Source organism: Trematomus bernacchii, unplaced genomic scaffold (assembly GCF_902827165.1).
Source record: "Trematomus bernacchii unplaced genomic scaffold, fTreBer1.1, whole genome shotgun sequence".
In the NCBI taxonomy this organism is placed as follows: domain Eukaryota; kingdom Metazoa; phylum Chordata; class Actinopteri; order Perciformes; family Nototheniidae; genus Trematomus; species Trematomus bernacchii.
Genome location: NW_022987705.1, coordinates 4,881,307 through 4,902,281, shown reverse-complemented (window position 1 = coordinate 4,902,281; position 20,975 = coordinate 4,881,307). Strand labels below are relative to the sequence as shown.

Sequence of the window (20,975 nt, the reverse complement as noted above, 5' to 3'; positions counted from 1 at the left end):
TATAATGTATCACTAACTTTTCTGTATTTTGTGTGAGTGTGTGCACCAGGTGGTTCACATACACAGAACTATAAAACAAACTTTACTTTGTGCCTGGCTGCTGGAGGTTACTAGGCCCACACCCGCAGCTGCTGGCCAGCTGCACGGAGGAGATGACGAGGGTGCTGAAATCATCCACATAGAGAACAGGCACCATTTGGAGGGAGGTGGGCTGACAACATGGCACCTGGAGAGAGAAAGAGAGGAGGAGTTAAAGAGGTTATGTTGGATAACACAGTTTGAACAAAAAAGGACGTTAAGAACGTGTGAATATTTATATTCTTGATAGAAATGCAAAAAAGTGTTGCATGCTATGGTGGATGTGTTACACATAAAGTACAGAAATAAAAAAGAGTAGAAAAATTAAATATAAAATAACAAATTACAAATTAGTTTCCAAACAGTTTCATTTAAAAGATGCAGTCTTGTATTTTCTTTTGCAAATATATTTTCTTTATTTATAAGATCGCATAAAGATGGTACAAAACGTTCAGTTTCCTTAGCACGTACACTGCATTCATTTCTGATTGACCAACGTTTTGGGAGTGTCTCAGCTTGAATTTGGTTAATTTGTATATTTGTGTTGGCAGAGTGAGAAAACAGGTTTATCTATTGGCAGCTGTTTTCCCTCCTGAGCACACACAGGCAAACTATTTGGTGTTTGTAGCTCCAATGCAACTGAGGCAAAGAGGTGAAAAAAGACGTGTAGGACTGTAGAAGAGGAAGCAAGTACAATAAACAAAGCTATACATTTAACAGTAAAATATAAGGTAATTGGGGTTGGAGGACATTTTTTTCACTGTTACCTGAGTACTGGCATTAGGGATGGTTAGGGATGGTGGACATTGCACAGGGTGCCCTGCGGGGTTGCAGAGTGCACACTGGACGATGGTCAGGCTGGCAGGATGGATCATCCAGTTATCCCAGCCCAGATCTGAAACACATAATAATGGACATTTTAGTACATGCATTTATATATTTTTGCATGTTAATTTGCATGCATACATGAACACATGCACACATTGGTGCATACCTTTCATGAAGATCTCAGAGGCCATGGAACAGCACTTCAGGTCTGTACTGTTTCCACCATCAGGGGACACAGAGTTGCCAGAGGCCACTGGAACTGTAAGGACGAAAAAACGTTCAATTCAGTTTGAATGTGAAAACCTCTTAAGATAAAATTAAAGCTGTACAAAATGTGGGCTCTACAAAGGTTTCTTCAAAGTGTTAGGGTGTTACATACCACCATTGTCCTTCACTCTGTGAGCAATGGAGCCGAAGGTGGTCCTCCATTGCTCTCCGATACCGTCCAGCCCACCAGCAGGCAGCTGTGGCTCAGCCTGCAAGTTGAGGCCCTCGAGGAGACTCTGTCTGATGGACTGCAATGACCCCCCCGAGCACCTAAACATCATATAAAAGGTTACATTTACATTTGCATTAAAAAGGATTACACAGACAAATTGAAGAAATACTCTACATGACAAAAAAATAAGTATTGTGTTAACAATCCAATCAAGACTAAACAAGCGTAGTTGTGAGCAGCTGCACATGCCAGACATGTACTCTCTCAATAACCTCAATAGCTCTGGGACTATTTTCTTAGGCATACACAAATTCCTCTGTGGAAGAGATGACACTTCTGAAGCTTAATTGAAACAGCATGTTACAGCTCTGCAAATTCCTAGAAATAGATCAAAATGATGCTAAATCCTACCAGGAATGTATTTTTTCCCTGAGAACTACTCAGCACCCACACATCATGGATATGTGATCTGTTAAGCAAGTTTGCAGCACTGAGGTTATTCAAAATATGTATTAACTTCTACGACCTGACAAGATAAGGGGAGAGATAGCAGGTCCACGTCACAAGGAATTTGATACACAGATTTGATGCAAAATTAAACACATTCTAAAATTTGAGACTGAAAAAATGACTTCAAAATAACACTTTAACACCCCAAGACCTTTTGGAACACTAGTAAGAGGACAACTGTGACTTGGTATCAAAAACCTTCTGCATGAAATCTGATTAGCGATTGGATGGGGAGCACTTTTTTTTAAAGAGAAATGCTCAGAAGCCTACTTAATGTCTACATATCAATGAAAGCCATATATTCTATGAATGCCCAAGTGTTGTAGTTTGTAGTTGTAATGTTTCAAGAGGCTGTAGTTTCATAAAAAGCAGATTTTATAAAGCAAGGTCAGGAATAGAGGCCTGCAATCTATAATAAAATGGGTACACTACACAGCAAACAAAAGCGTAATGTTATTTAGGTACCAAAGCACTGTAAAAATGTGCTCCTGAAATAAAACATTTACCAATAGCGCTCTTAGAAATCAAACATATTGCACTTTAGAGACAGGGAACAGATAGGTTGGTACTGACCTGTGCTGCGACACAGGAGAGTTCGCAGGGGCAGCAGAAACTTCCTCGGATGGCAGCAAGACAAATGCAAACACCATCGAAGAGCCCAGGAGCATCGTCATGACAATAAACGTAAAGGACATGGTGTATGGGCCGGATGGTCAATCTTTCGATCAACTGCTCTCAAATTCGGACTTGCGGCCGACTACGGTTGACTCTGGTTGGAAGAGAAGATAGGAGTGACCAGACAGTGATGCTGCACGAGGTATTGTTTGTCAGGGCCTGGGAACATGGGTTTTTATCTTCCTGTACCAAAGCTTGGCCTTGAGATATTTCACATTGTTGCCTTGTCCCTGTGTGAAAGAGATCAGTTCAGTTATTTCTCCCGGACGTGCAATACTGGATGTGATTTCTTAGGGAGGATTTGAAATCAAGAATATGGTTTTGCTACACAAAGTAAAAGATGCAAAAACATCTTCAAATAATCAGTGAATAAACTTTCACATATTCCCCAGTGAACATATTCTTTTTTAAACTTCTTTTCAACAAAAAAAGGTTCATTGGGCCTTCTGATGCCACTCATAATGTACTTGTACTTGTTTAAACCATATTATTCCACACTACCAGTATCATACATGCTCAACTATCCATCTCTATGAGAGTAAAGAGCAAAACACGAGGCTGAGTTGAGAGGCAAGCAAGGAACGGTAGTTTCAAGTCGTTAAGGCCCCTTTAATCAGAGACTACTAACTCACTGTGGACTAAACTGGGTCACAGCAATATTTGCATGGTGCACCAAAGAACACAGTTTTACTGCTGGAGGGTACGACAAATCATAATAGGCAGTGCTACTTTGGTACAGGCTGATACAAGACATGGCAATACTCTTTCAGTTAATGTAAAATAACAGTTCTGAAGTGCAGGTTAAGTTCATTACTGCTGGTTGGCAGTAGATGCACCACTGCAAAAACATGGCTTTCTTATTTCATGCATTTGTCAGCATAGTAGTGTATACCTCTCAAAAAACACTAACTTTGCAGAAGGCACTGAAATAAGGAAAGCAGGAAAATTCTTTATATTTCAATTTCAGATCACAGTCGAGGATTGAAGCAATGTTATTAAAGTACAATTTAAAAAATTAGTTCTCTTTAACTCGTAATCGTTTCCTTCGCTGTTGAACCATTTGTAACCCCAAAGCACTTTGTTTCTTTGGTTATGTTTATCTTGGCATAATAACACAAGTATGCCATGTGTTCTTGCACAAGACCTCCTATAGGTCTAAACAACACTGAGAAGATTTGAGTTCTGAAATTATCATCAGGTCTCAACAATGGTGATAAATTGACACTATTCAAAAATAAAGTCTTAGAGGATAACTCCGGGGATATTTCATATATTTCTATATCTATATCAGCTGTTTATTAAATGATATCTGATGGCCCATAAGGCAGCCATCTTTGTGTCTTGTATCAGAGAGTTTTTATAGGTTTTTAGGGTGACTGTTTTACACAAAATAATTTTTCTTTTTACGTCAATTTAAATAATAAATAATTTGATCCATCTATCTTTCTAACTAGCTATAGATTGTATAGAATATATATATATATATTTTATACAGATAAATATATATTTATCTCAAATCTTCAATTTGTTTATGTTTTGTTGTGTATATAGCTGTTAAGCCTGGTAATATGTGTTTTATCAGGAGGCAGCAGTTTGATCTTTCTCTTGGTTTATTTTTCACTGTGAAGTTTTTTTTTTAATGGATTTATGTCATGTTTCTGTTAATACAAACCAAAAACAAATGTATAGTTTTTCTTTTCATGGGATTTGTTTACACTAACATAAATGTGTAAAATTGTCAGCTGTATTCTTATAATAACGCATTGATGCACACCTTAGGTCACTGTGGAATATTGCAGTTTTCGACCACCTTCGACGTATACATGAGCGGAGTCCTTGAGTATCAGACGTCTCCCACCATTTCCTTGTTCTACTACAGCAGGGAGTCACACCACCGCAGCTGCTGCTGGCTGTGATCACAAGCACACAACACAGAGGACATTCTTGGGATGAATCTCAACAAGATTATTAAAAATGTGGCAGGATTTGGTGTAGCGAGATAGAAAGCTACATTACAGGAGATTCATTCTGTGGGAAATATTGCTATTAAGATTTAATTTGTGCCCGACAAGACTTGAACATAATGACTGTGGATAGACAGAACACCTGCTGCAACAATTCAATTCAATAGCCTCATTGTACAGCACCCACATTATTAGTTTATGGAATCTCATAATTGGAAGCAGTATTGTTTAATGTCTTGTCCAATAATGTTACATTTACAATCCTTCAACCTTGATTGGTGTGTTCTACTTGTTGCATGATTGCTTCACGTACATGCATGGTGAGGAAAGTAAAAGAAGGACTGTTTCTGTTTGCCACCTTGTTATTTGATTTGATAATGTTGTGTCTATATTTGTATGAGTTGTATTGAATATAAAGGGTGCTTTCTATGACTAGTACTATGATATATTTAATGTTAAAGTCTATCTATCCAGGCTAGCCATGGCCAATTAACCACTAATGGAGATACATTGACGTTATTATTCATTAGTCACAGGGAGGACACAGGTCTTGCATCGAGGCCAAGATTTAAAAACAGATACTGCCCTTTATCAGAGCCATCATCCGTTTACTCAGCGTACATGACAGCCGAAGTCATGTTTAATCCTAATCCACTTGCATCTTGTTTTGTTAAAGTGATCACAGGGCTTGTGCAGGACACTTGGCTTTGATATTTACAAGACTTGAGCCAATGTGTGTGTTGGTGGACGAGAGTGTGTAGCTTCAAGAGGGGAAATCTAACTACAACATTACAGACAGTGGGACCTGTGCTGCTGGGCCTTGGAAATGAATGGAGTGATAACACATGCTACATATCTGCCTTTTCTCTTCTTTAAACAAATATAATTTGGCTGGCTGGTTTGGGGCATACGGTCCAGAAGAAGTGAGGGGGATATTGAAAGAAAGGTAACGTGAACAGGTAAGGGTTTTTCGGCCAGTCTGGTGCTTTGTCTTTTATTTCTACTGTTGATTGCTCTATTTAAAAAAGTTTGGGAAACATTACTTAAACTTGAAATGCTGAAGTGTGTAGTCCATGCATACATTTGCCATTATGTTTTAAAACATCAAGTATTTGTGTCTTTTTCCATTTGTTATACCCCTAACTGTTAAACTTGATTGTCCAATTGATTTATTACAAAAAGTCAAAGAGTTATGACAAAAATCTGTAGTGAAACAGATGAAACAGGGAAATGTGTTTGGTTGTTTATAAAAATCTATTATTTCATTATTTCGCAGCTTGCAAAACACAAGGTCAGACATTTCACACTCACACATGAAAGTATATTTTTCTTTGACAGTGAAAACAGCACAGGATCATGGGATGTGGTATGGGAAAGTCTGAACCACTGCTGAAAAAATGTCACACAGGTGCTGCCTTTATTATTCCAGTGAAATTCCAGAGTCAAATGTACCTTTTTTACGCAATAATTTAATGTCAGTGTCATTGCTATTTTTCATTTTTAGAGTCCATCTCAGTTCCACAAAAGTCTAAATAAGCAATTTTAACTCACTTTTCTACTCAATTTGTATGCACTCTGTGAAGCTGCCACTGGTAAGTCTTGCAGAATGGATCAAACTTAGTATATGAATGTGTTTATAGTGGAAGAGGAAGGTTACCTCAGCATGGTTATGTCCGAGTGCTTCCGTCTTGTCTCCTAATCTGCAGCGATCAGTGCAGTGTTGATCCAGCGCTGGTACCGTCAGCATGTTGCACGGCTGAGGATGAGACGCAGGTGCACGTGGAACATCTTCCAGTCTATCGAATATGCAGGAGAGCAAGACCAGATCAAGGTGAGCACTGACAGAACTCGTCTTACCCACCAACATTTAGAAGCCTTGTGGATGGCAACATCAAGCTGTCTGTAAGAAATATACATTTTAAATATTGGATGTACTGCCATTACATTTTAAAACAGACATTCATGGACCCAAGAGGATACATCTTACCAACTTTGTGATCTCCAGACCTTCCAGCACCACCATGAGGCTGACATTTGTGGTTCAGAGTGAAAAATATATCAATTTGATTGAAAAATAATAATCCTTACAAGATGGATGGCTGAGATATTTTGCATCCATGGTCCATCTGGGATTTATTACAATAACCTTAGTGGCCCCTACATTTTTATCTAAAATGTCATTTTTTCCAGTACTTTGATTTGACAATTTCGAAATAAGACATTTAACAACATGTATTTTTTCTTCCTGCAGCTCTACAATTTCTTTGGCTTCTTGATGGACCACTTCACCCCAGCCAGCAGTGAAAGTAAAACAGACCTCAACTCTTGACAGTCAGATAATCTGAGTTTAACCAGTCTACTATCTGCTGAGAAACAGAATGTGGGTTTGCCCTTACTTTTTCACTTCCTCTCTTCACCTTTACCATAGGAAACCTTATATCCCACATATTTCGTAAGAATGAAATCTGTCTTGACACAGAGTGGGAGAGATATTTTTGCTACAAGAGCATTGAGGTGACAAAAAGCTACACAGGCCCCCATCTGACGTTCCCCATGACGTTCTGTGGGGTGTCGAAGCTGGTGGAGGCCTTCAAGCACAAAGAAGTAAGTACATGAGTATATCCCCAAAGGTGTTCAATCTAAGGTTTGCTTTTTCTCCTCTGTGCTCGGTTTATACACACTTTCTTTTTTTTATAGTAGCAGCTTCATGCTCGATATGTTCTGCAGCTTCTTGGAGAGACTTGGAGACTTCTGACAACTTTTCCCAACATCAGTCACGTCATCGCCTGCCATACAAAGCCGATTACCATATGCGGTACTCAACAGCAGGCCTTTCCTGTACATATTGTTCTCAGATCTTTTCTCCCACATTATTTACTTAACGCCCTTGAGCATGCAGTTACACTGTAACAAATATGAATTAATTATTTATTTCAACACCTTACTCTCTCTAATCATACTAATCCAAAGTGCCTTTAATTGCTCTTGTATAGACCATTCTCGTATAGTATAGTTTCTAGTCTTGTACTAGTATTAACCTCCTATTTTGATTATTCTTGTTCATATTTTGGTTCTGTATTTATCTGTACTTACCAAACAGATCATGCATTTTAGCAATGCCTCATTTTGCTCAATTTGCACTTTTTTAGCCCTGTTTTTGCAAGGGCTGATTCAGTGAGAACAGCACCACCTACAGGCCTGGCATATGTACTACAGCGTCTCCAGCGTTTTCGAACGGCAATGGCCGTGGCTGTCTCCTCCTGATTGGTGGAGTTGGCCGAATAGCCGTAGCGCCACCGTCCTGACGTCAGGACAGTGTTCAAATCTGGATCAGTTTTTATCAGATCTGTTGCAGCTAGGGTGACCAGGTCCCAACAAACCAAATGTGGGACAAGGAGTATGTTTGTGTGGGACAATGTTGGACACCCTCTCAACACACACACCCCCCCCCCCCCCCCGTTGAAAATGTACTAGCGGTGATTATTTGCGGTACCGAGGTGGGCCGGTCGAGAGTCCCGGGCTGATTTGTAGTCCCAGTCCGCCGCTGCCCACGGGTAAATGTCTTCCCAGTCTTTGTTGTATGTGAATCTTCTTCTTTTCTTAGCTGTAGTTTCAGTTTCCTCCATTTTCCATAACCTGCTGCGTCGCCTGCGTTATTGACTTTCATTGTTGTTGTTTGGCAGGGCCGCGGCGGTGTGTGTGTGAGTGAGTTATTCTCATTGGTTAACACTTGACCAGCACCCGCCGTGTCTTACAGTTTGATTGACAGCAAACACAGCTCCGTGATGATAGCCTTCCCTGCTTTCTCAACAGCCATTGGATAAATCTGATTTTAGAAAAGCGTTTTAGCCAATCAAAATGAAATATGCGGGACATCGTCTCAATTTGCGGGACGCACCAAAAGTCGTGAAAATGCTGTGCAGTCCCGCGCAAAGCGGGACATCTGGTCACCCTAGTTGCAGCCCCTTTTTTAGAGATTTGGGTATGGAGGAAAATAGAGAGGGTTGTGTTTTCTGACACTTGGTGAGTTCCCTGGAACACCGGGGACACATATTCATGTATAAAAGACGTACCAAAACGTCCCCTTTAAATTATTGCCTATAAAAACAACATTAAACATTAAATAATCAGTTGCATTCATTTCTTATGGCTCTATCTGCAGCTTTTCCAGAGTCATTTCTTATGATTACATTTTTCCACAGGCCAACAACAGCTTCAAAAAAACATTTCCCTCAAAGAAAAAAACAAACATGCCCTGTTGTCGCAAGAAAAAAAGTGCAGAAGGAAACAACCATTAAACTCAGTTTGCTGCACTGTGATGCTAGTTCAAGCCAGATACTTGGCATCTCATCTTGGGTGCTAGTTCATCAATGATTGGGGTCAGACTCTGAGCTGAGGAAATCCTCAGGATTGAGTGAAGGTGTGCGTGCAATATACCGGCGGGCCAGATCTAATAGTAATTTAAAAATTATCCTGCGGGCCGAAATTAAATCCACCAAGGGCCTGATTTGGCCCCCGGGCCTTGAGCTTGACATATGTGATCTATGGCAACGATTACAATCTATTAGCAGTAGTGTGTGGTTGCCTTTTAGCTGGTTAGCTTCTTCGTAGTAGCTGTTACTTACAAATCAACCCTTATTTATCTGCCATTTCTGTCGCTTTTAGTTTCCAACGCTGTACACAGTTACTGTATATATTGCAAGTTATTACAAACACGAAAAAAGTACCTGTTGGCTAACTGTAGCTAACCCCAAGTGCTAGCTTAGCTAATACTAAACCAAAAGCATTTTCCGAATGTTTACTAGCGATATTGAATACTATCTTGATGGCAGATAGTTGGAACACAGATACAGGAGAAGCTGTGTAGGTCCCGGGATGCTGTTAAAACCTTGAAAATAAGGTGAGTAGCTCATTGTATCTTTCAAAGAAGTGGTGATAAACTCGTCCCGACGGGGAATCGAACCCGGCTCTCCAGTTTGACAGGCGGCAAAAGCCCTTTCATCAGTTTCCGTAGTGTAGTGGTTATCACATTCGCCTAACAGCGATTGGTAAGCCGTGTATACCCATAGAAGATTTTCTATTGGCCAGAAGCCTTTTCAAAAGAACGACGGTTCGAATCCCACCTGACCCTAACAAAATCCCCACATTCAGTTTCAAAATGTTGCTCATTATACACAAACACTCCATTTATCTTTTCAAACGTTTAAAGTTAGAAACTGATATTTGGAGTTAGAAATGAATTATTCTTTCCTTGCTGCTTCTTATAGTTGTTTTAACCTTAATATATAGCAATCATAACAATAATAACACAAATAATGATATCTTAATATTAGTAATAATAATGTTTTATATAATATTTTTGTATTTTTACTTATAATTAATATTTTTTAAATATGTTGATTGTACAGATGTTTACATTGAGCATATGAGTGTGCTTCATTCTTCTTTCTATCACTATTACTTCCTCTATCAAGTAAAGACAGCCACAGTGATGCATTCAAGATCATTTATTCAAAAACAGCTGAAACATCAAATATAGGAAATAATACAAATAGAACTACAAATATATAAAAAACACTGAAAACACAATACAGAGAGAACAATCAGATCCTGAAAAAAGGATTGAACTATATTATATTCTTTGTATTTTTGGACTATGTGATAGGTTGTATTGCACCTTAATATTTATTATAATATTATAATTTAGCAGAAGATGGTGTATTGTTTTGTTATAGATGTATTTGATCTCACCACCATCCATTATCTGAAATGTTTTTCACCTCATGTTCTTGTATGGTTTCTATTCTGCATTCTTTTCTCATTTTAGTGATTTATACCCTCTTACTTGGTATTTGTTTTTTTATTTATTCTAGTGCAATAATTATATTTATTCTAGTATAGTATATAATATTCTAGTGCAGGCCCCAGCACCGACAAGATTGGAGTGGAGGACCTATAGAAATCCCTGAAATGATTATTATTCTTTATTATGAATAGAGTTTTTTGAGGGCATTAACCAAAACTGTTTTGTTATCGGCAGGATTGTCAGGACTGGTGAAAAGGCTGATAGTTTAGGGGTCTCGCTTTTGTTGCAGGCAAAACGTCTTAGTTTGTATGTTAAGTTAGTATGCAACTTAGTAGACCCAGGAAGTGGCGCGTGCCTGAATAGAATAGGGAGGGATGAAACCCTCTTTAATGGTCACACATGCAGAGCACACAGCACACACAGTGAAATTTGGCCTCTGCTTTTAACCCATCCTAGTACAAGGAGTCTAGTACTAGGAGTATGTACTACTAGTACTGTGTGTATGTGAGGGTAGGTTAGGTAGGTTAGGGCTTCCTTTTGTCTGCAATCCATCTGTCCCTTTCAGCATCATAGAAGTCAGACTGCTGGAACTCCGGCCACGTCATCTCCTGCTCCATGCCCTGTGCATTATATAAGGAGAAGACTCTGGAGGGGCAGTAGATATACTTCCCTGGGCAAGTCAGAGCTGTAAGACACAGCAAAACACCACAGTTAGCAGTTACATCAGATAAAATTGAATAAAGCTCTATATAAATGACTGCTATAATACAGTGTCACAGATATCCATACCTTCATCGAGGACAGTGTCTCCCTGCGCTTCCACAGGGGCCATATTATGTGGTGATGAATCTGGGATGATGAGATACAAACAGGCAAGTGATGTATACACATTATACATCGAAATTAAGAAGCAGCATTTAAGAAGTTGTGAAAAACGAAAACAGAGACGATGATATCATTACTTAACTTTACCTAAAACGTGAGCACTATACTGTATGACACCGGGACAATGTGATTTGTCAGAATGAAATTGAAGTTTTTGTGAGATACACTGGTAGTATAAGAAGAACACATACTTTGTCTCAACACATTTGGCGCCTGCTCTTCAATCCCGAGCTTTGGGGCAATGGCGAGCAGCTGAGGAGGGACCGGCAGCGGTGCCTTCACTGTGGCTGAAGGATGAAAGGCGAAAACAAACATGAGGGTATATATACATAATATGTATGAAAAAGATTCAAGATGGATCCAAGTGAGGAGTATAAAAACCCAATAACCTTTCAGAGGAGCAGGTCCATCGGGTCTGGACACAGTGGCAGTGGCAGTTGGATAAGTCCTGTGGGCTGTAGAAACAATCCTGTGTCATGTTCCTCAAGTGTTAAGTTGTTTCAAGCTTCACAATCTGTCTTTACCTGTTGTCTCTTTAACAGAATGAAAATACCCCGTTGTATTAACTTGTGAATCCCAATTATTTGAAATAGAAAAACATAATGTCTATATGTGTTTGGAAACAGGTAAAGCAGAGAAACAGCATACATATATAGCAAGCACATCTTCCATTCAAAGGTGTGGCATGATATCTTAGAGGGTAAGAAGCTAGGTTTCCTAAGCCAATATTTAAAATGCCAAATCCTTGCATGACAGTCTAAAAAAAGCATGCAAAAAAGGAAAAACACTTACCATCATTGCTGACATGTTAATTCCTTCAGTTAGTTGGAGAACAGAATAACACAAGCATCAGAACAGACCCGAACACGGCCAAGTTATCCCTCCACACTGCTGGAGAGAAACCTGTTGGTGTAGACACAGCCGGGGCTCTGGAGACTGCTGCTGGTGGCCCTATAAAGCACAGGTGATGGAGTACAGTTTCCCCTTATATTTTCCAAACTGTAGCACGTACTCCCCCATCACCTCGAGTCGGTCAGATACATCCCCTCCCCTCTGAAGGACCTCAGTGAGAGCATTTGTCCTCACATGCTCATGTTTCTGAGCAGCAGACTTGTCCTGAAGGGAAGGATTTTTTTGTATTCTCATACCCTCCTCTGAAGGGTCCTGTCTCAGGTGGCCAGATGGACCCTTCCTGAAAGACACTCTCATCTTTCCTGGGAAGAATATGGTTTTCTTCATTATCTCCTGCACACAGAAAAACACAATGCAAAGTATATATATTAAGAAGTGCAAAAATCATCATACTGTTATATTAGCAGAGTTATTCATTTCATTCATTCACGTTAACCAGGATTTGTATAGGTAACACATTTATATTACATGATCAGACAGGCAGACAAACAAACAAACAGAGGGGCAGGTGGACAGGCTAGGTAACAACTTCTCTATTACACGAACAGACAGACTGAAAAGCAGATGGGTAACATCGTTAGCCATAAAATAATAACAAAAGTACAATAGAAGATAGCAAAAAAAGAGTTTTAAGACTGAATACTGTAGTATTTACCCGATTAAAATGTACTGTAGTAAGTAGAACTGCAGCAATGAAAAGAGTCAAATAATGCAGTATTTTGGATCAGGATACACCTGTAAAACACATTTGACAGCTCTTTTGCCATGTGTAATGAGTAATAAATCAGCTGCTGTTAACGCTGACATTTACTGTAAATACATGACGTTAGTGTAACGTTAGCTAACAAAAGTTACAGTACCTTAGACACACAGAGTTAAAGACAAACAAACAAACAACTAACAACTATTGCAAAAACAGTGTAACAATATGATAAGAGTTAATTCAGTCATAGAAAAATAAGCCCCACTTACGTTTGATAAGTTTGACGTGATGTTAGAAGTCGAATTGTGTCGCTAATGTCGTCTCTATCTGTAAGATGCTGCTGCTGTTGCTCCGTCTCTCTCTGTCACTGGAAACGGGGTCTCCTTACTTCTACCAAAAGGGTGCAACAGCGCCCCCAATTTCTCGCTTGTGGCCAGAAATATATTGCAGTCACAGTGTAAGAACTACCATAGAGAATGAATGGTAAAGTTAAGAGAGTTAGACCGGGCGGAAACACATTATGACTTGTTTGCTTCCACATATATATAAAATAAATTAAATAGATAGTAAGGCGTCATTAATTGAAAAATGCCCAAATATTGAGAAATAATGTAATAATTGACAAGAATATAATTTGGTGTTCATGTCAATTATGAGACAGATCGCTATCTGTCCCTTGATTTTCTGTTTAACACAAATTACTGATGCGTCCTCGAACTCAGCATTAAAGGGGCGTCAACATGCACGTGAGTTGCTGTTGCTTTTTGGCGGCGTGTTGCTTATGAAGCACCTCGTGGGGAGTTTTGGTCAGAGACAGAGACACTTCATGACCGCATCACTTCTCCATCTTTCAAACCACCGCGTTGACCGGCTTGTGCTCCGGTCCTCGGTAGGTATGCTGCTGTCCGCATGTTGTGCTAAAACCTAGCCTTAGCTTTCCTTTGAGGGGGAGGCTAACATTAGCATTGTGCCGCCTCGTTTTCTCTATATAAACTAAGCACAAAAAGTAAGGAAATGTGTGTTTGTTAGATTATTTCTTTGTTGAAACAATACTTTTTGGCAATACATCTTATACCGTAGGAAAGCCTGTGTATATATATATATATATATATATATATATATATATATATATATATATATATATATATATATATATATATATATATATATCTATATATATATATATATATATATATATACCTTTTTAAATGGTGCCACATTTGTGAGGAACATACATTTGTGGGATCGGCCAAATCTTTTTATTTTGGCTGTTGACTGCTTAATGATTTTAAGTTACAGATGTATTTTTTATAAATAAATAACATAGTTGTTCAGAGTACAAAGTGACCAAAATGTATTAACTGATATTAAATATAATTGGTTTGGTCGAGGTAAAACATGTTATGATGTCATTTAACCATATTGCAGTGAAGATCAGAATCATTATCAGGTTTAATGCAGTTTTTTTTCATAAACAAAGATTTTGCAATTCACATTTTATATAGATTACTAAATGTACAATCAGGTTTATTTAGAATTATGCACAATATGGACCAAATTGCAATGAGTTTCTAGTGATTGTAAAACACTAGAATGAATCTTCAGAAATTAGCCTGTGAATCCCACAGCTCCAGTATTGAAAGGTTTGAGGATGTTAAACTTTACTAACTCAAACATGTTCTGTGTTTGCCCACAGGCGGAGAAAAGGTCACAGTGATGCAGTACAGCAGACAATGTCTACACTCGGCATCTCTGAAGAACAAAAGAAGTATCTGGATTTTAACTTCAAAGGCTGGGAGTTGAATCCACCTCTAGGTTTTTGGTAACAAAAGAGCACGTCACCCAGCTCAGGATCCTCCAGTTCTCATTCATAATGGCATAGGAAGACATGGTGCCGGACGACAGCACAACCTTCCTAGCCACTCTGCGAGTGTGATCTGACCTCAGTGCCTGACCAAAGGTCCCCCGAAGCAGCAGAGTAAGGAGCTCCTCCTGCCGCTGATACTCACGGACCAGGCACTCCGTCTTACAGATAGTTAGATGACACTTTGACTGTAACACCAGCCATCACCATCCGAGTATCCACAAAATGGAGCCGGAGTATCTTCCTGTCTGAGGAACCCAGTGATAGTCCTTTGGCCGTAGACTCCTGCCTCAGCATCCCTGACATTCTGCACACACAGCAGGTAGGCCAGGTGAGCTCTCTCATATTTGAGATTGAGCGCCTCCGTCAGCTGCTTGGACATGTCCTCTGGTGATCTGCCGCTGCGCCTCATCTCATCCAGGACAGATTTGCAGACCGCCTTTTTGTGAGTCAGGAAGGCCGGCACGATGTTGCTGAAGCGCTGGGGTAGCTTCTCCAGCCACTGGGGCTTGTCAGCATGCCAGTACTTTTTGCAGACCTTGCAGGTGAGTCGCGAAGCTAAAATATAGTACTGGCCGCTTGTCCCAAGGATGACTCTTGGCCTTCCAATGCCAGAAGAAACTACCTGAGGGTTCGGACAACCATAGAGACAGGGCAAAACACAATTGTTTCACACCCTCTCCATGATCGCATGCTCTGGCTTCCAAATAAAATATGGATGAAGCTGATAATACTTGGGTGAAGGCAGGTCTGAGATTGAGTCTATAAGCTCAGGCTGAGGCGGATAACGCCACAGGGACAACATGTTCATAAGGTGTCGCACTGGAGGTGAACCTGGCCACAGACCCAATGTTTCCAACTCAGTCTTCATCCATATTTTCTGCTGGTGGGAGCAGTTCCAGTGGGCAACATCCTCACTATAGCCCGGAACAGAGGCTGCAGGCTGGCGTGCTGCGACCAAAGGGACAGGAGGCGCTGGAAAAGGCAGATCTGTAAAACACCATAGTACATACACAACAAGAGAACATGTAATAAAGCCTTAAATATATGACTGCCATGAGTAAACCGTCAGATTACTGGTGTAGCCGACATCATTCACAAGGAATGAAACTGTAATAAATACTCCCCTATCACCTCGAGTCGATCGGACACTTGCCCTCCAATCTGAAGGACCTCAGTGAGAGCATTTGTCCTCACATGCTCATGCTTCTGAGCGGCAGACTTGTCCTGAAGGGAAGGATTTTTTTTTATTCTCATTCCCTCCTCTGAAGGGTCCTGTCGCAGGTGCCAGATGGACCCTTCCTGAGAGACATCCTTATCTTTCCTGGCAAAAGTTAGTCTCCTTCATCCTGCACACAGAAAAACACAATGATTTGTAATGTTTTGGTCACAACTTTTATATTGCATGAACCGACGGAGAGGAAGCTGGACAGGCAGGCAGATGTATTACTTCATTGCCCTGTTAATGTGGTTGATTACAACAATAGTAAATCCTTTCAGTCACAAAGCACATAGACTACTGTTGGAGCTATACATCGATTTATGTCATTTGGTCAGAACTAAACATGGAGAAGTTCAGTTATTATGCTCCAAATATCTGGAACAATCTCCCAGAAACCTGCAGGTCCGCTGCAACTCTGACTACTTTTAAATCCAGGCTGAAGACTTTTCTTTTTGCCGCTGCTTCTAATTGAACTATTCATATCTCACACTGCTCTGTAACGGCCCGTCCACACAGCGGCGTGCGTTGAAGCTTCAACGCTTCTGCCCATTCACTTTGAATGGGGTGACGTCACGCTTCGCATGTGCCAGTACAAGCTCTAGCCAATCAAACCGCGTGCTTGTGTGTCCGGGGCGGGAGATTCATGTGATTGGTTGTTGGTCGAGTTTCAGCCCCCCCCCCCCACCGGCAAGCTTTAACGCACGCCGCTGTGTGGACGGGCCGTAACTTTGATTCATGTACTTTTTCTTTTAATGTTCATTTTATTATCTTTGCTTTTTAATGTTTTTTTTTAAATGCCATTTTCTTAATGTCTTTCATTTTTGTGAAGCACTTTGAATTGCCTTCTGTTGAAAGGTGCTATATAAATAAACTTATGTAATTTAGTAATTCAATATTTATTTTCTAGCTGTTTGTGTTAATGTGAAACTAATAATTGTTTTATTGTAATTACTTTTGGTGTAATTATTTAAGTTAAGCAAAGCCATTTTTAAAGGTGGTTTTGGGCACCAGCTGATTAGGTTTTTATTGGAGACAGGTGGTGGTGTGATTGCTGCACCAGAATGAAATGCCACAGGTGAAACCAATGTTCTTTATATGTTGGATTATTGGATTACAACAAAATAAATGGAAAAAAAAACACGTCTTGCCTTGACATTGAATGTTTTCCAGCGTAAGATGTGCTTACTGGTGCCCTAGCAGCTGTTTTTAAGCACTATATAGCAGATGGGTAACATATTTACCCATCAAATAATCACAAATGCATAAAAGAAAATACCGGGCGGAAACAAATCTTTGTCTTACTTACACAATACACAAAATAAAGTAGATAAAAAAAAAGGCAGCACAGATTGAAAAATAGCAATATGTCGAGAAAATATATATTATTGATTCATTTCTGCGGGGTAGTGCACCCCGGAAACTATACATTGTGGACTTTGGAAAGAGCGGAGAAATGTACCTTGTATTTCAAATGACATTGATTCCACAATGGTGATTATTTGTGTTTTTTTTGTATTACATGGTCCTAGATTAAAAGTAAGAAATAGCACATAGTTGCCTCCCTCTGAAAATGTGTAACCAACTGTCAGGATTTGTATACAGTCCATGAAGGCAGCAGACAAAGGGACATTGACCGACTGCATTCTTTAAATTGTCTAATTAGAGCCAGGTGTTCATTTCACATTAAAAGCATGTTGAGTAAAAATCGTTTGATTTTTGAGTGTTGTATTGGACACAAAAAAAAATAGCAATTACGTATGCATTTTATTTCTAGGATTATTATCCCCTGTCTAAAAAATAAAACACAGAAAAGTTATGTTATTAATTACTTTTTGGGTATCCCTTTTCCCATAAATGCTCATCAATCACTTTGGGTCACATAACTAAGGAAAGAGCGCCCCCGAAATACCACTTGTGGCCAGAAATATATATTACATCCGTAGTGATAAGAACTACCATCGACAATGAATGGTAAAAGTTAAGGGAGTTAATTAAACCCCGTTTGACAGGCGGCAAATCCCTTTCATCTGTTTCCGTAGTGTAGTGGTTATCACGTTCGCCTCACACGCGAAAGGTCCCCGGTTCGAGACCGGGCGGAAACACATTATGTCTTGTATGGCTTCACATATATACTAAACTCTGCAAAAGATAGTTATCAGCAAAATAAATGGAAGAGGGAGCCCCGTTTGAAAAATGCCAATATGCCGAGAAGTTATTCCTTCGTTGTCTGCTTCTTTCAGACTACGAAGGTGCTGGCCTAACACTATGGACTTTGGAAAGAGAGGAGACATTTTAAGAAAAATCTAAATTCAACACATCTGGAGAGGCATGGTCCTGTAACTTTTATTTCTCATGACATTAATTCCACAATGGTGAGTATTTGTAGTGTTTTTGTTCTATGATTCTAGAGTAAAAGTAAGAAATAGCCTATACATGCCTCCCTCTGAACTTCAACTGTAAAGATTTATATACAGTCCATTGCTACACTTTCTAACTTGTCTAATTAGAGCCTAGGTGTTCATTTTTGCATGAAAAGCATGTTGAGTAAAAATGGTTTAGTTGATTTTAGAGCCCCGGTTATCATGGCTTGTGAAATGCAGCGCTGCCAATTTAATATTGTGAATGTTATTATTGTTGATTTTTGCTAATCAAACTTTTGTTAAGTATCATTTCAGTTTCGCCTTACCCACAAATGCTCATCAATGACTTTGGGTCACATAACTAAAGAAAGAGGGCCCCCGAAACATCATTTGGTGAAGCTAGGTTTCTTTTTCAGATACAAGTCGTGTTTCTCGCTTGAAGCCAGGAAAAGAACTGCTAGGACTGTCTTAGGGAAAATAGCATTTAGATGCGCAGCTCCACTGTCCTGGAATAGTCTGCAATTAAAATGGAAACTGAGCAATCTGTTGCCACTAAATGTTTTTAAAGCTCGGTTAGATGCTACTGAATCGGAAGCTGTTGGTACCTGTGCATGTGGATAGTATGTAATTTGTAATCCCTGTAATGCTACTGTATGATGTCCTTTTGTTGTTCTGTTTATGTTTTTAATGTTTCATGTGGAACCTACTTGAGCAGGTCTCCCTTGAAAAAGAGGTCAATGATCTCAATGGGATACAACCTGAATAAATAAAGGTTTGAAATGAAATGAAAAGGCTAGTCTCTGTGACCTTTTTACCTGTGCTGGACTATGGTGATCTGATCTATATGAATGCACCTGCCCATTGCCTGATCAAGTTAGATGCCGCCTATCACAGTGCGCTGAGATTTGTTACTAACTGTAAAGTATTAACTCATCACTGTACCCTGTATGCCAGGGCAGGTTTGCCTTCACTAACTGTTCGGAGGCTCAGTCATTGGTACATGTTTATCTATAAAGCCATGCTGGGTAAACTACCAACTTATATCTGCTCTTTGATCTCACAGAGAGTGGCAAGTAGCTATTGCCTGAGATCCCAGCAACAAACTGTTCTGTCTGCTGCCGTCTGGCAGGCGGTACCGCAGCATCAGAACAAAGACTACCAGACTCAGAGAAAGTTTCATCCCACATGCCATACGAATATATTAAACACCTGAACTTGAACTATTTTAATTTTTTTTGACTATTTTATTTTAGTCTTATACAAATGTATGTCTTGTTATTGCACCGTTGCAACGTTAAGGAACCTGTTACTTAAGTTTTTCATTCATTGCATAACTACACCGTAGTTGTGTATGACATGACAATACATCTTTGAATCTAATGAATCTCATTGATAAATGGTCTTTGGAAATGAACAGTTGTATTCCTCTTTAAAAAATCATATATAGTCTTAGAAAAGGATCTAACACCTTTCTGAAAATCTGGCCGCCTTACCTAGAGTATAGGTACATCACTGACGCCACCATAGGTATGTGATCTGATTAGCCAACAGGCTTCTGGGTAAAGCACTATGTTAGTGTAGTATCTCTTTGTGTTTCACTCTATGACTTTTGTTTGTCCTATGATTTGTTTATTTGGGTGAGTGGGAGGGGCGATGCTTTGTGTTTTGTGTTATGTATAATTGTTATATACACCTGAAAATGATAAATAAAATATTCAAAAACAAACTAAACAAATGCTCATCAATCACGTAGGGTCACATAACTAAGGAAAGAGCGCCCCCGAAACACCATTTGTGGCCAGAAATATATTACATCCGTAGTGATAAGAACTACCATAGAGAATGAATGGTAAAAGTTAAGGAAGTTAAGCCTTACTATTGCCGTGCAAGATCCGACACCTGGAGAGGAATGACCCTGTACCTTGTGTTTCTAATGACATTAATTCCACAATGGTGAGTATTTGTAGTGTTTTTCTTCTATGGTCCTAGAGTAGAGGTGCCAAATAGGTAGCACATAGTTGCCTCCCTCTGAACATTTCAACTGCAAAGATGTGTATGCAGTCCATGAAGGCAGCAGACAAACTACTACACTTTCTAACTTGTCTAATTAGAGCCAGGTGTTAATTTTCACACAAAGAGCATGTTGAGTAAAAATTGTTGAGTCGATTTTAGAGCACCGGTTATCATGGCTTGTGAAATGAACAGTGTGTATGTACGTTTAATATTGTGTATGTTATAATTGTTGATATCACTTTTGTTAAGCATCAGTTTCATCTTCAATGCAGGGCCTGAAACATTGGAAGTGTCTGACACCCTTCAAAAGTCATTTTCAGAGGGTGGTTTCAAAGGGTGTTGTGGGTTTCGCTATATTACAAGCAGGTGGTTGAATATTCGCCCTGACGGGGACTCGAACCCGGGTCTCCTGTTTGACAGGCGGCAAATCTCTTTCATCTGTTTCCGTAGTGTAGTGGTTATCACGTTCGCCTAACACGCGAAAGGTCCCCGGTTCGAGACCGGGCGGAAACACAATTATGTCTTGTTTGCTTCCACATAATATATATATAAAATAAATTAAATAGATAGAAAAGGGTCATTGATTGAAAAATGTCAAAATGTCGAGAAAAGTGAAATTATGTGATAATAATTGACAAGAATATAATTTGGTGTTCATGTCAATTATGAGACAGATCCAGACCATAGACTGTATATATAGAGTGGCGAAGTCCCTC

General features: G+C 39.5%; 1 protein-coding gene, 1 long non-coding RNA gene and 2 other non-coding genes across 4 annotated transcripts; 2 read left to right on the top strand and 2 right to left on the bottom strand.

Annotated features, from left to right (window-relative positions):
* LOC117490361 (growth/differentiation factor 5-like) lies at positions 1-4,376 on the bottom strand. Its single transcript, XM_034140076.1, has 6 exons — positions 4,305-4,376; positions 2,429-2,624; positions 1,286-1,443; positions 1,073-1,165; positions 846-973; positions 1-226 (listed from the first exon to the last, which is right to left on the bottom strand). Exons 2-6 carry the CDS (start codon positions 2,548-2,550, stop codon positions 83-85), a joined length of 645 nt encoding a protein of 214 aa, XP_033995967.1. The 5' UTR covers positions 2,551-2,624; positions 4,305-4,376; the 3' UTR covers positions 1-82.
* A 6,453-nt stretch (positions 4,377-10,829) lies between these two features.
* LOC117490662 lies at positions 10,830-13,152 on the bottom strand. Its single transcript, XR_004556691.1, has 6 exons — positions 13,070-13,152; positions 11,978-12,430; positions 11,575-11,640; positions 11,377-11,472; positions 11,090-11,149; positions 10,830-10,985 (listed from the first exon to the last, which is right to left on the bottom strand). It is a non-coding gene; the product is annotated as an uncharacterized LOC117490662 (long non-coding RNA).
* Positions 13,153-17,915: 4,763 nt separating this feature from the next.
* On the top strand, positions 17,916-17,988 carry trnav-cac. Its single transcript has one exon. It is a non-coding gene; the product is annotated as a tRNA-Val (tRNA).
* A 2,711-nt stretch (positions 17,989-20,699) lies between these two features.
* trnav-aac lies at positions 20,700-20,772 on the top strand. Its single transcript has one exon. It is a non-coding gene; the product is annotated as a tRNA-Val (tRNA).
* Positions 20,773-20,975: the final 203 nt, after the last annotated feature.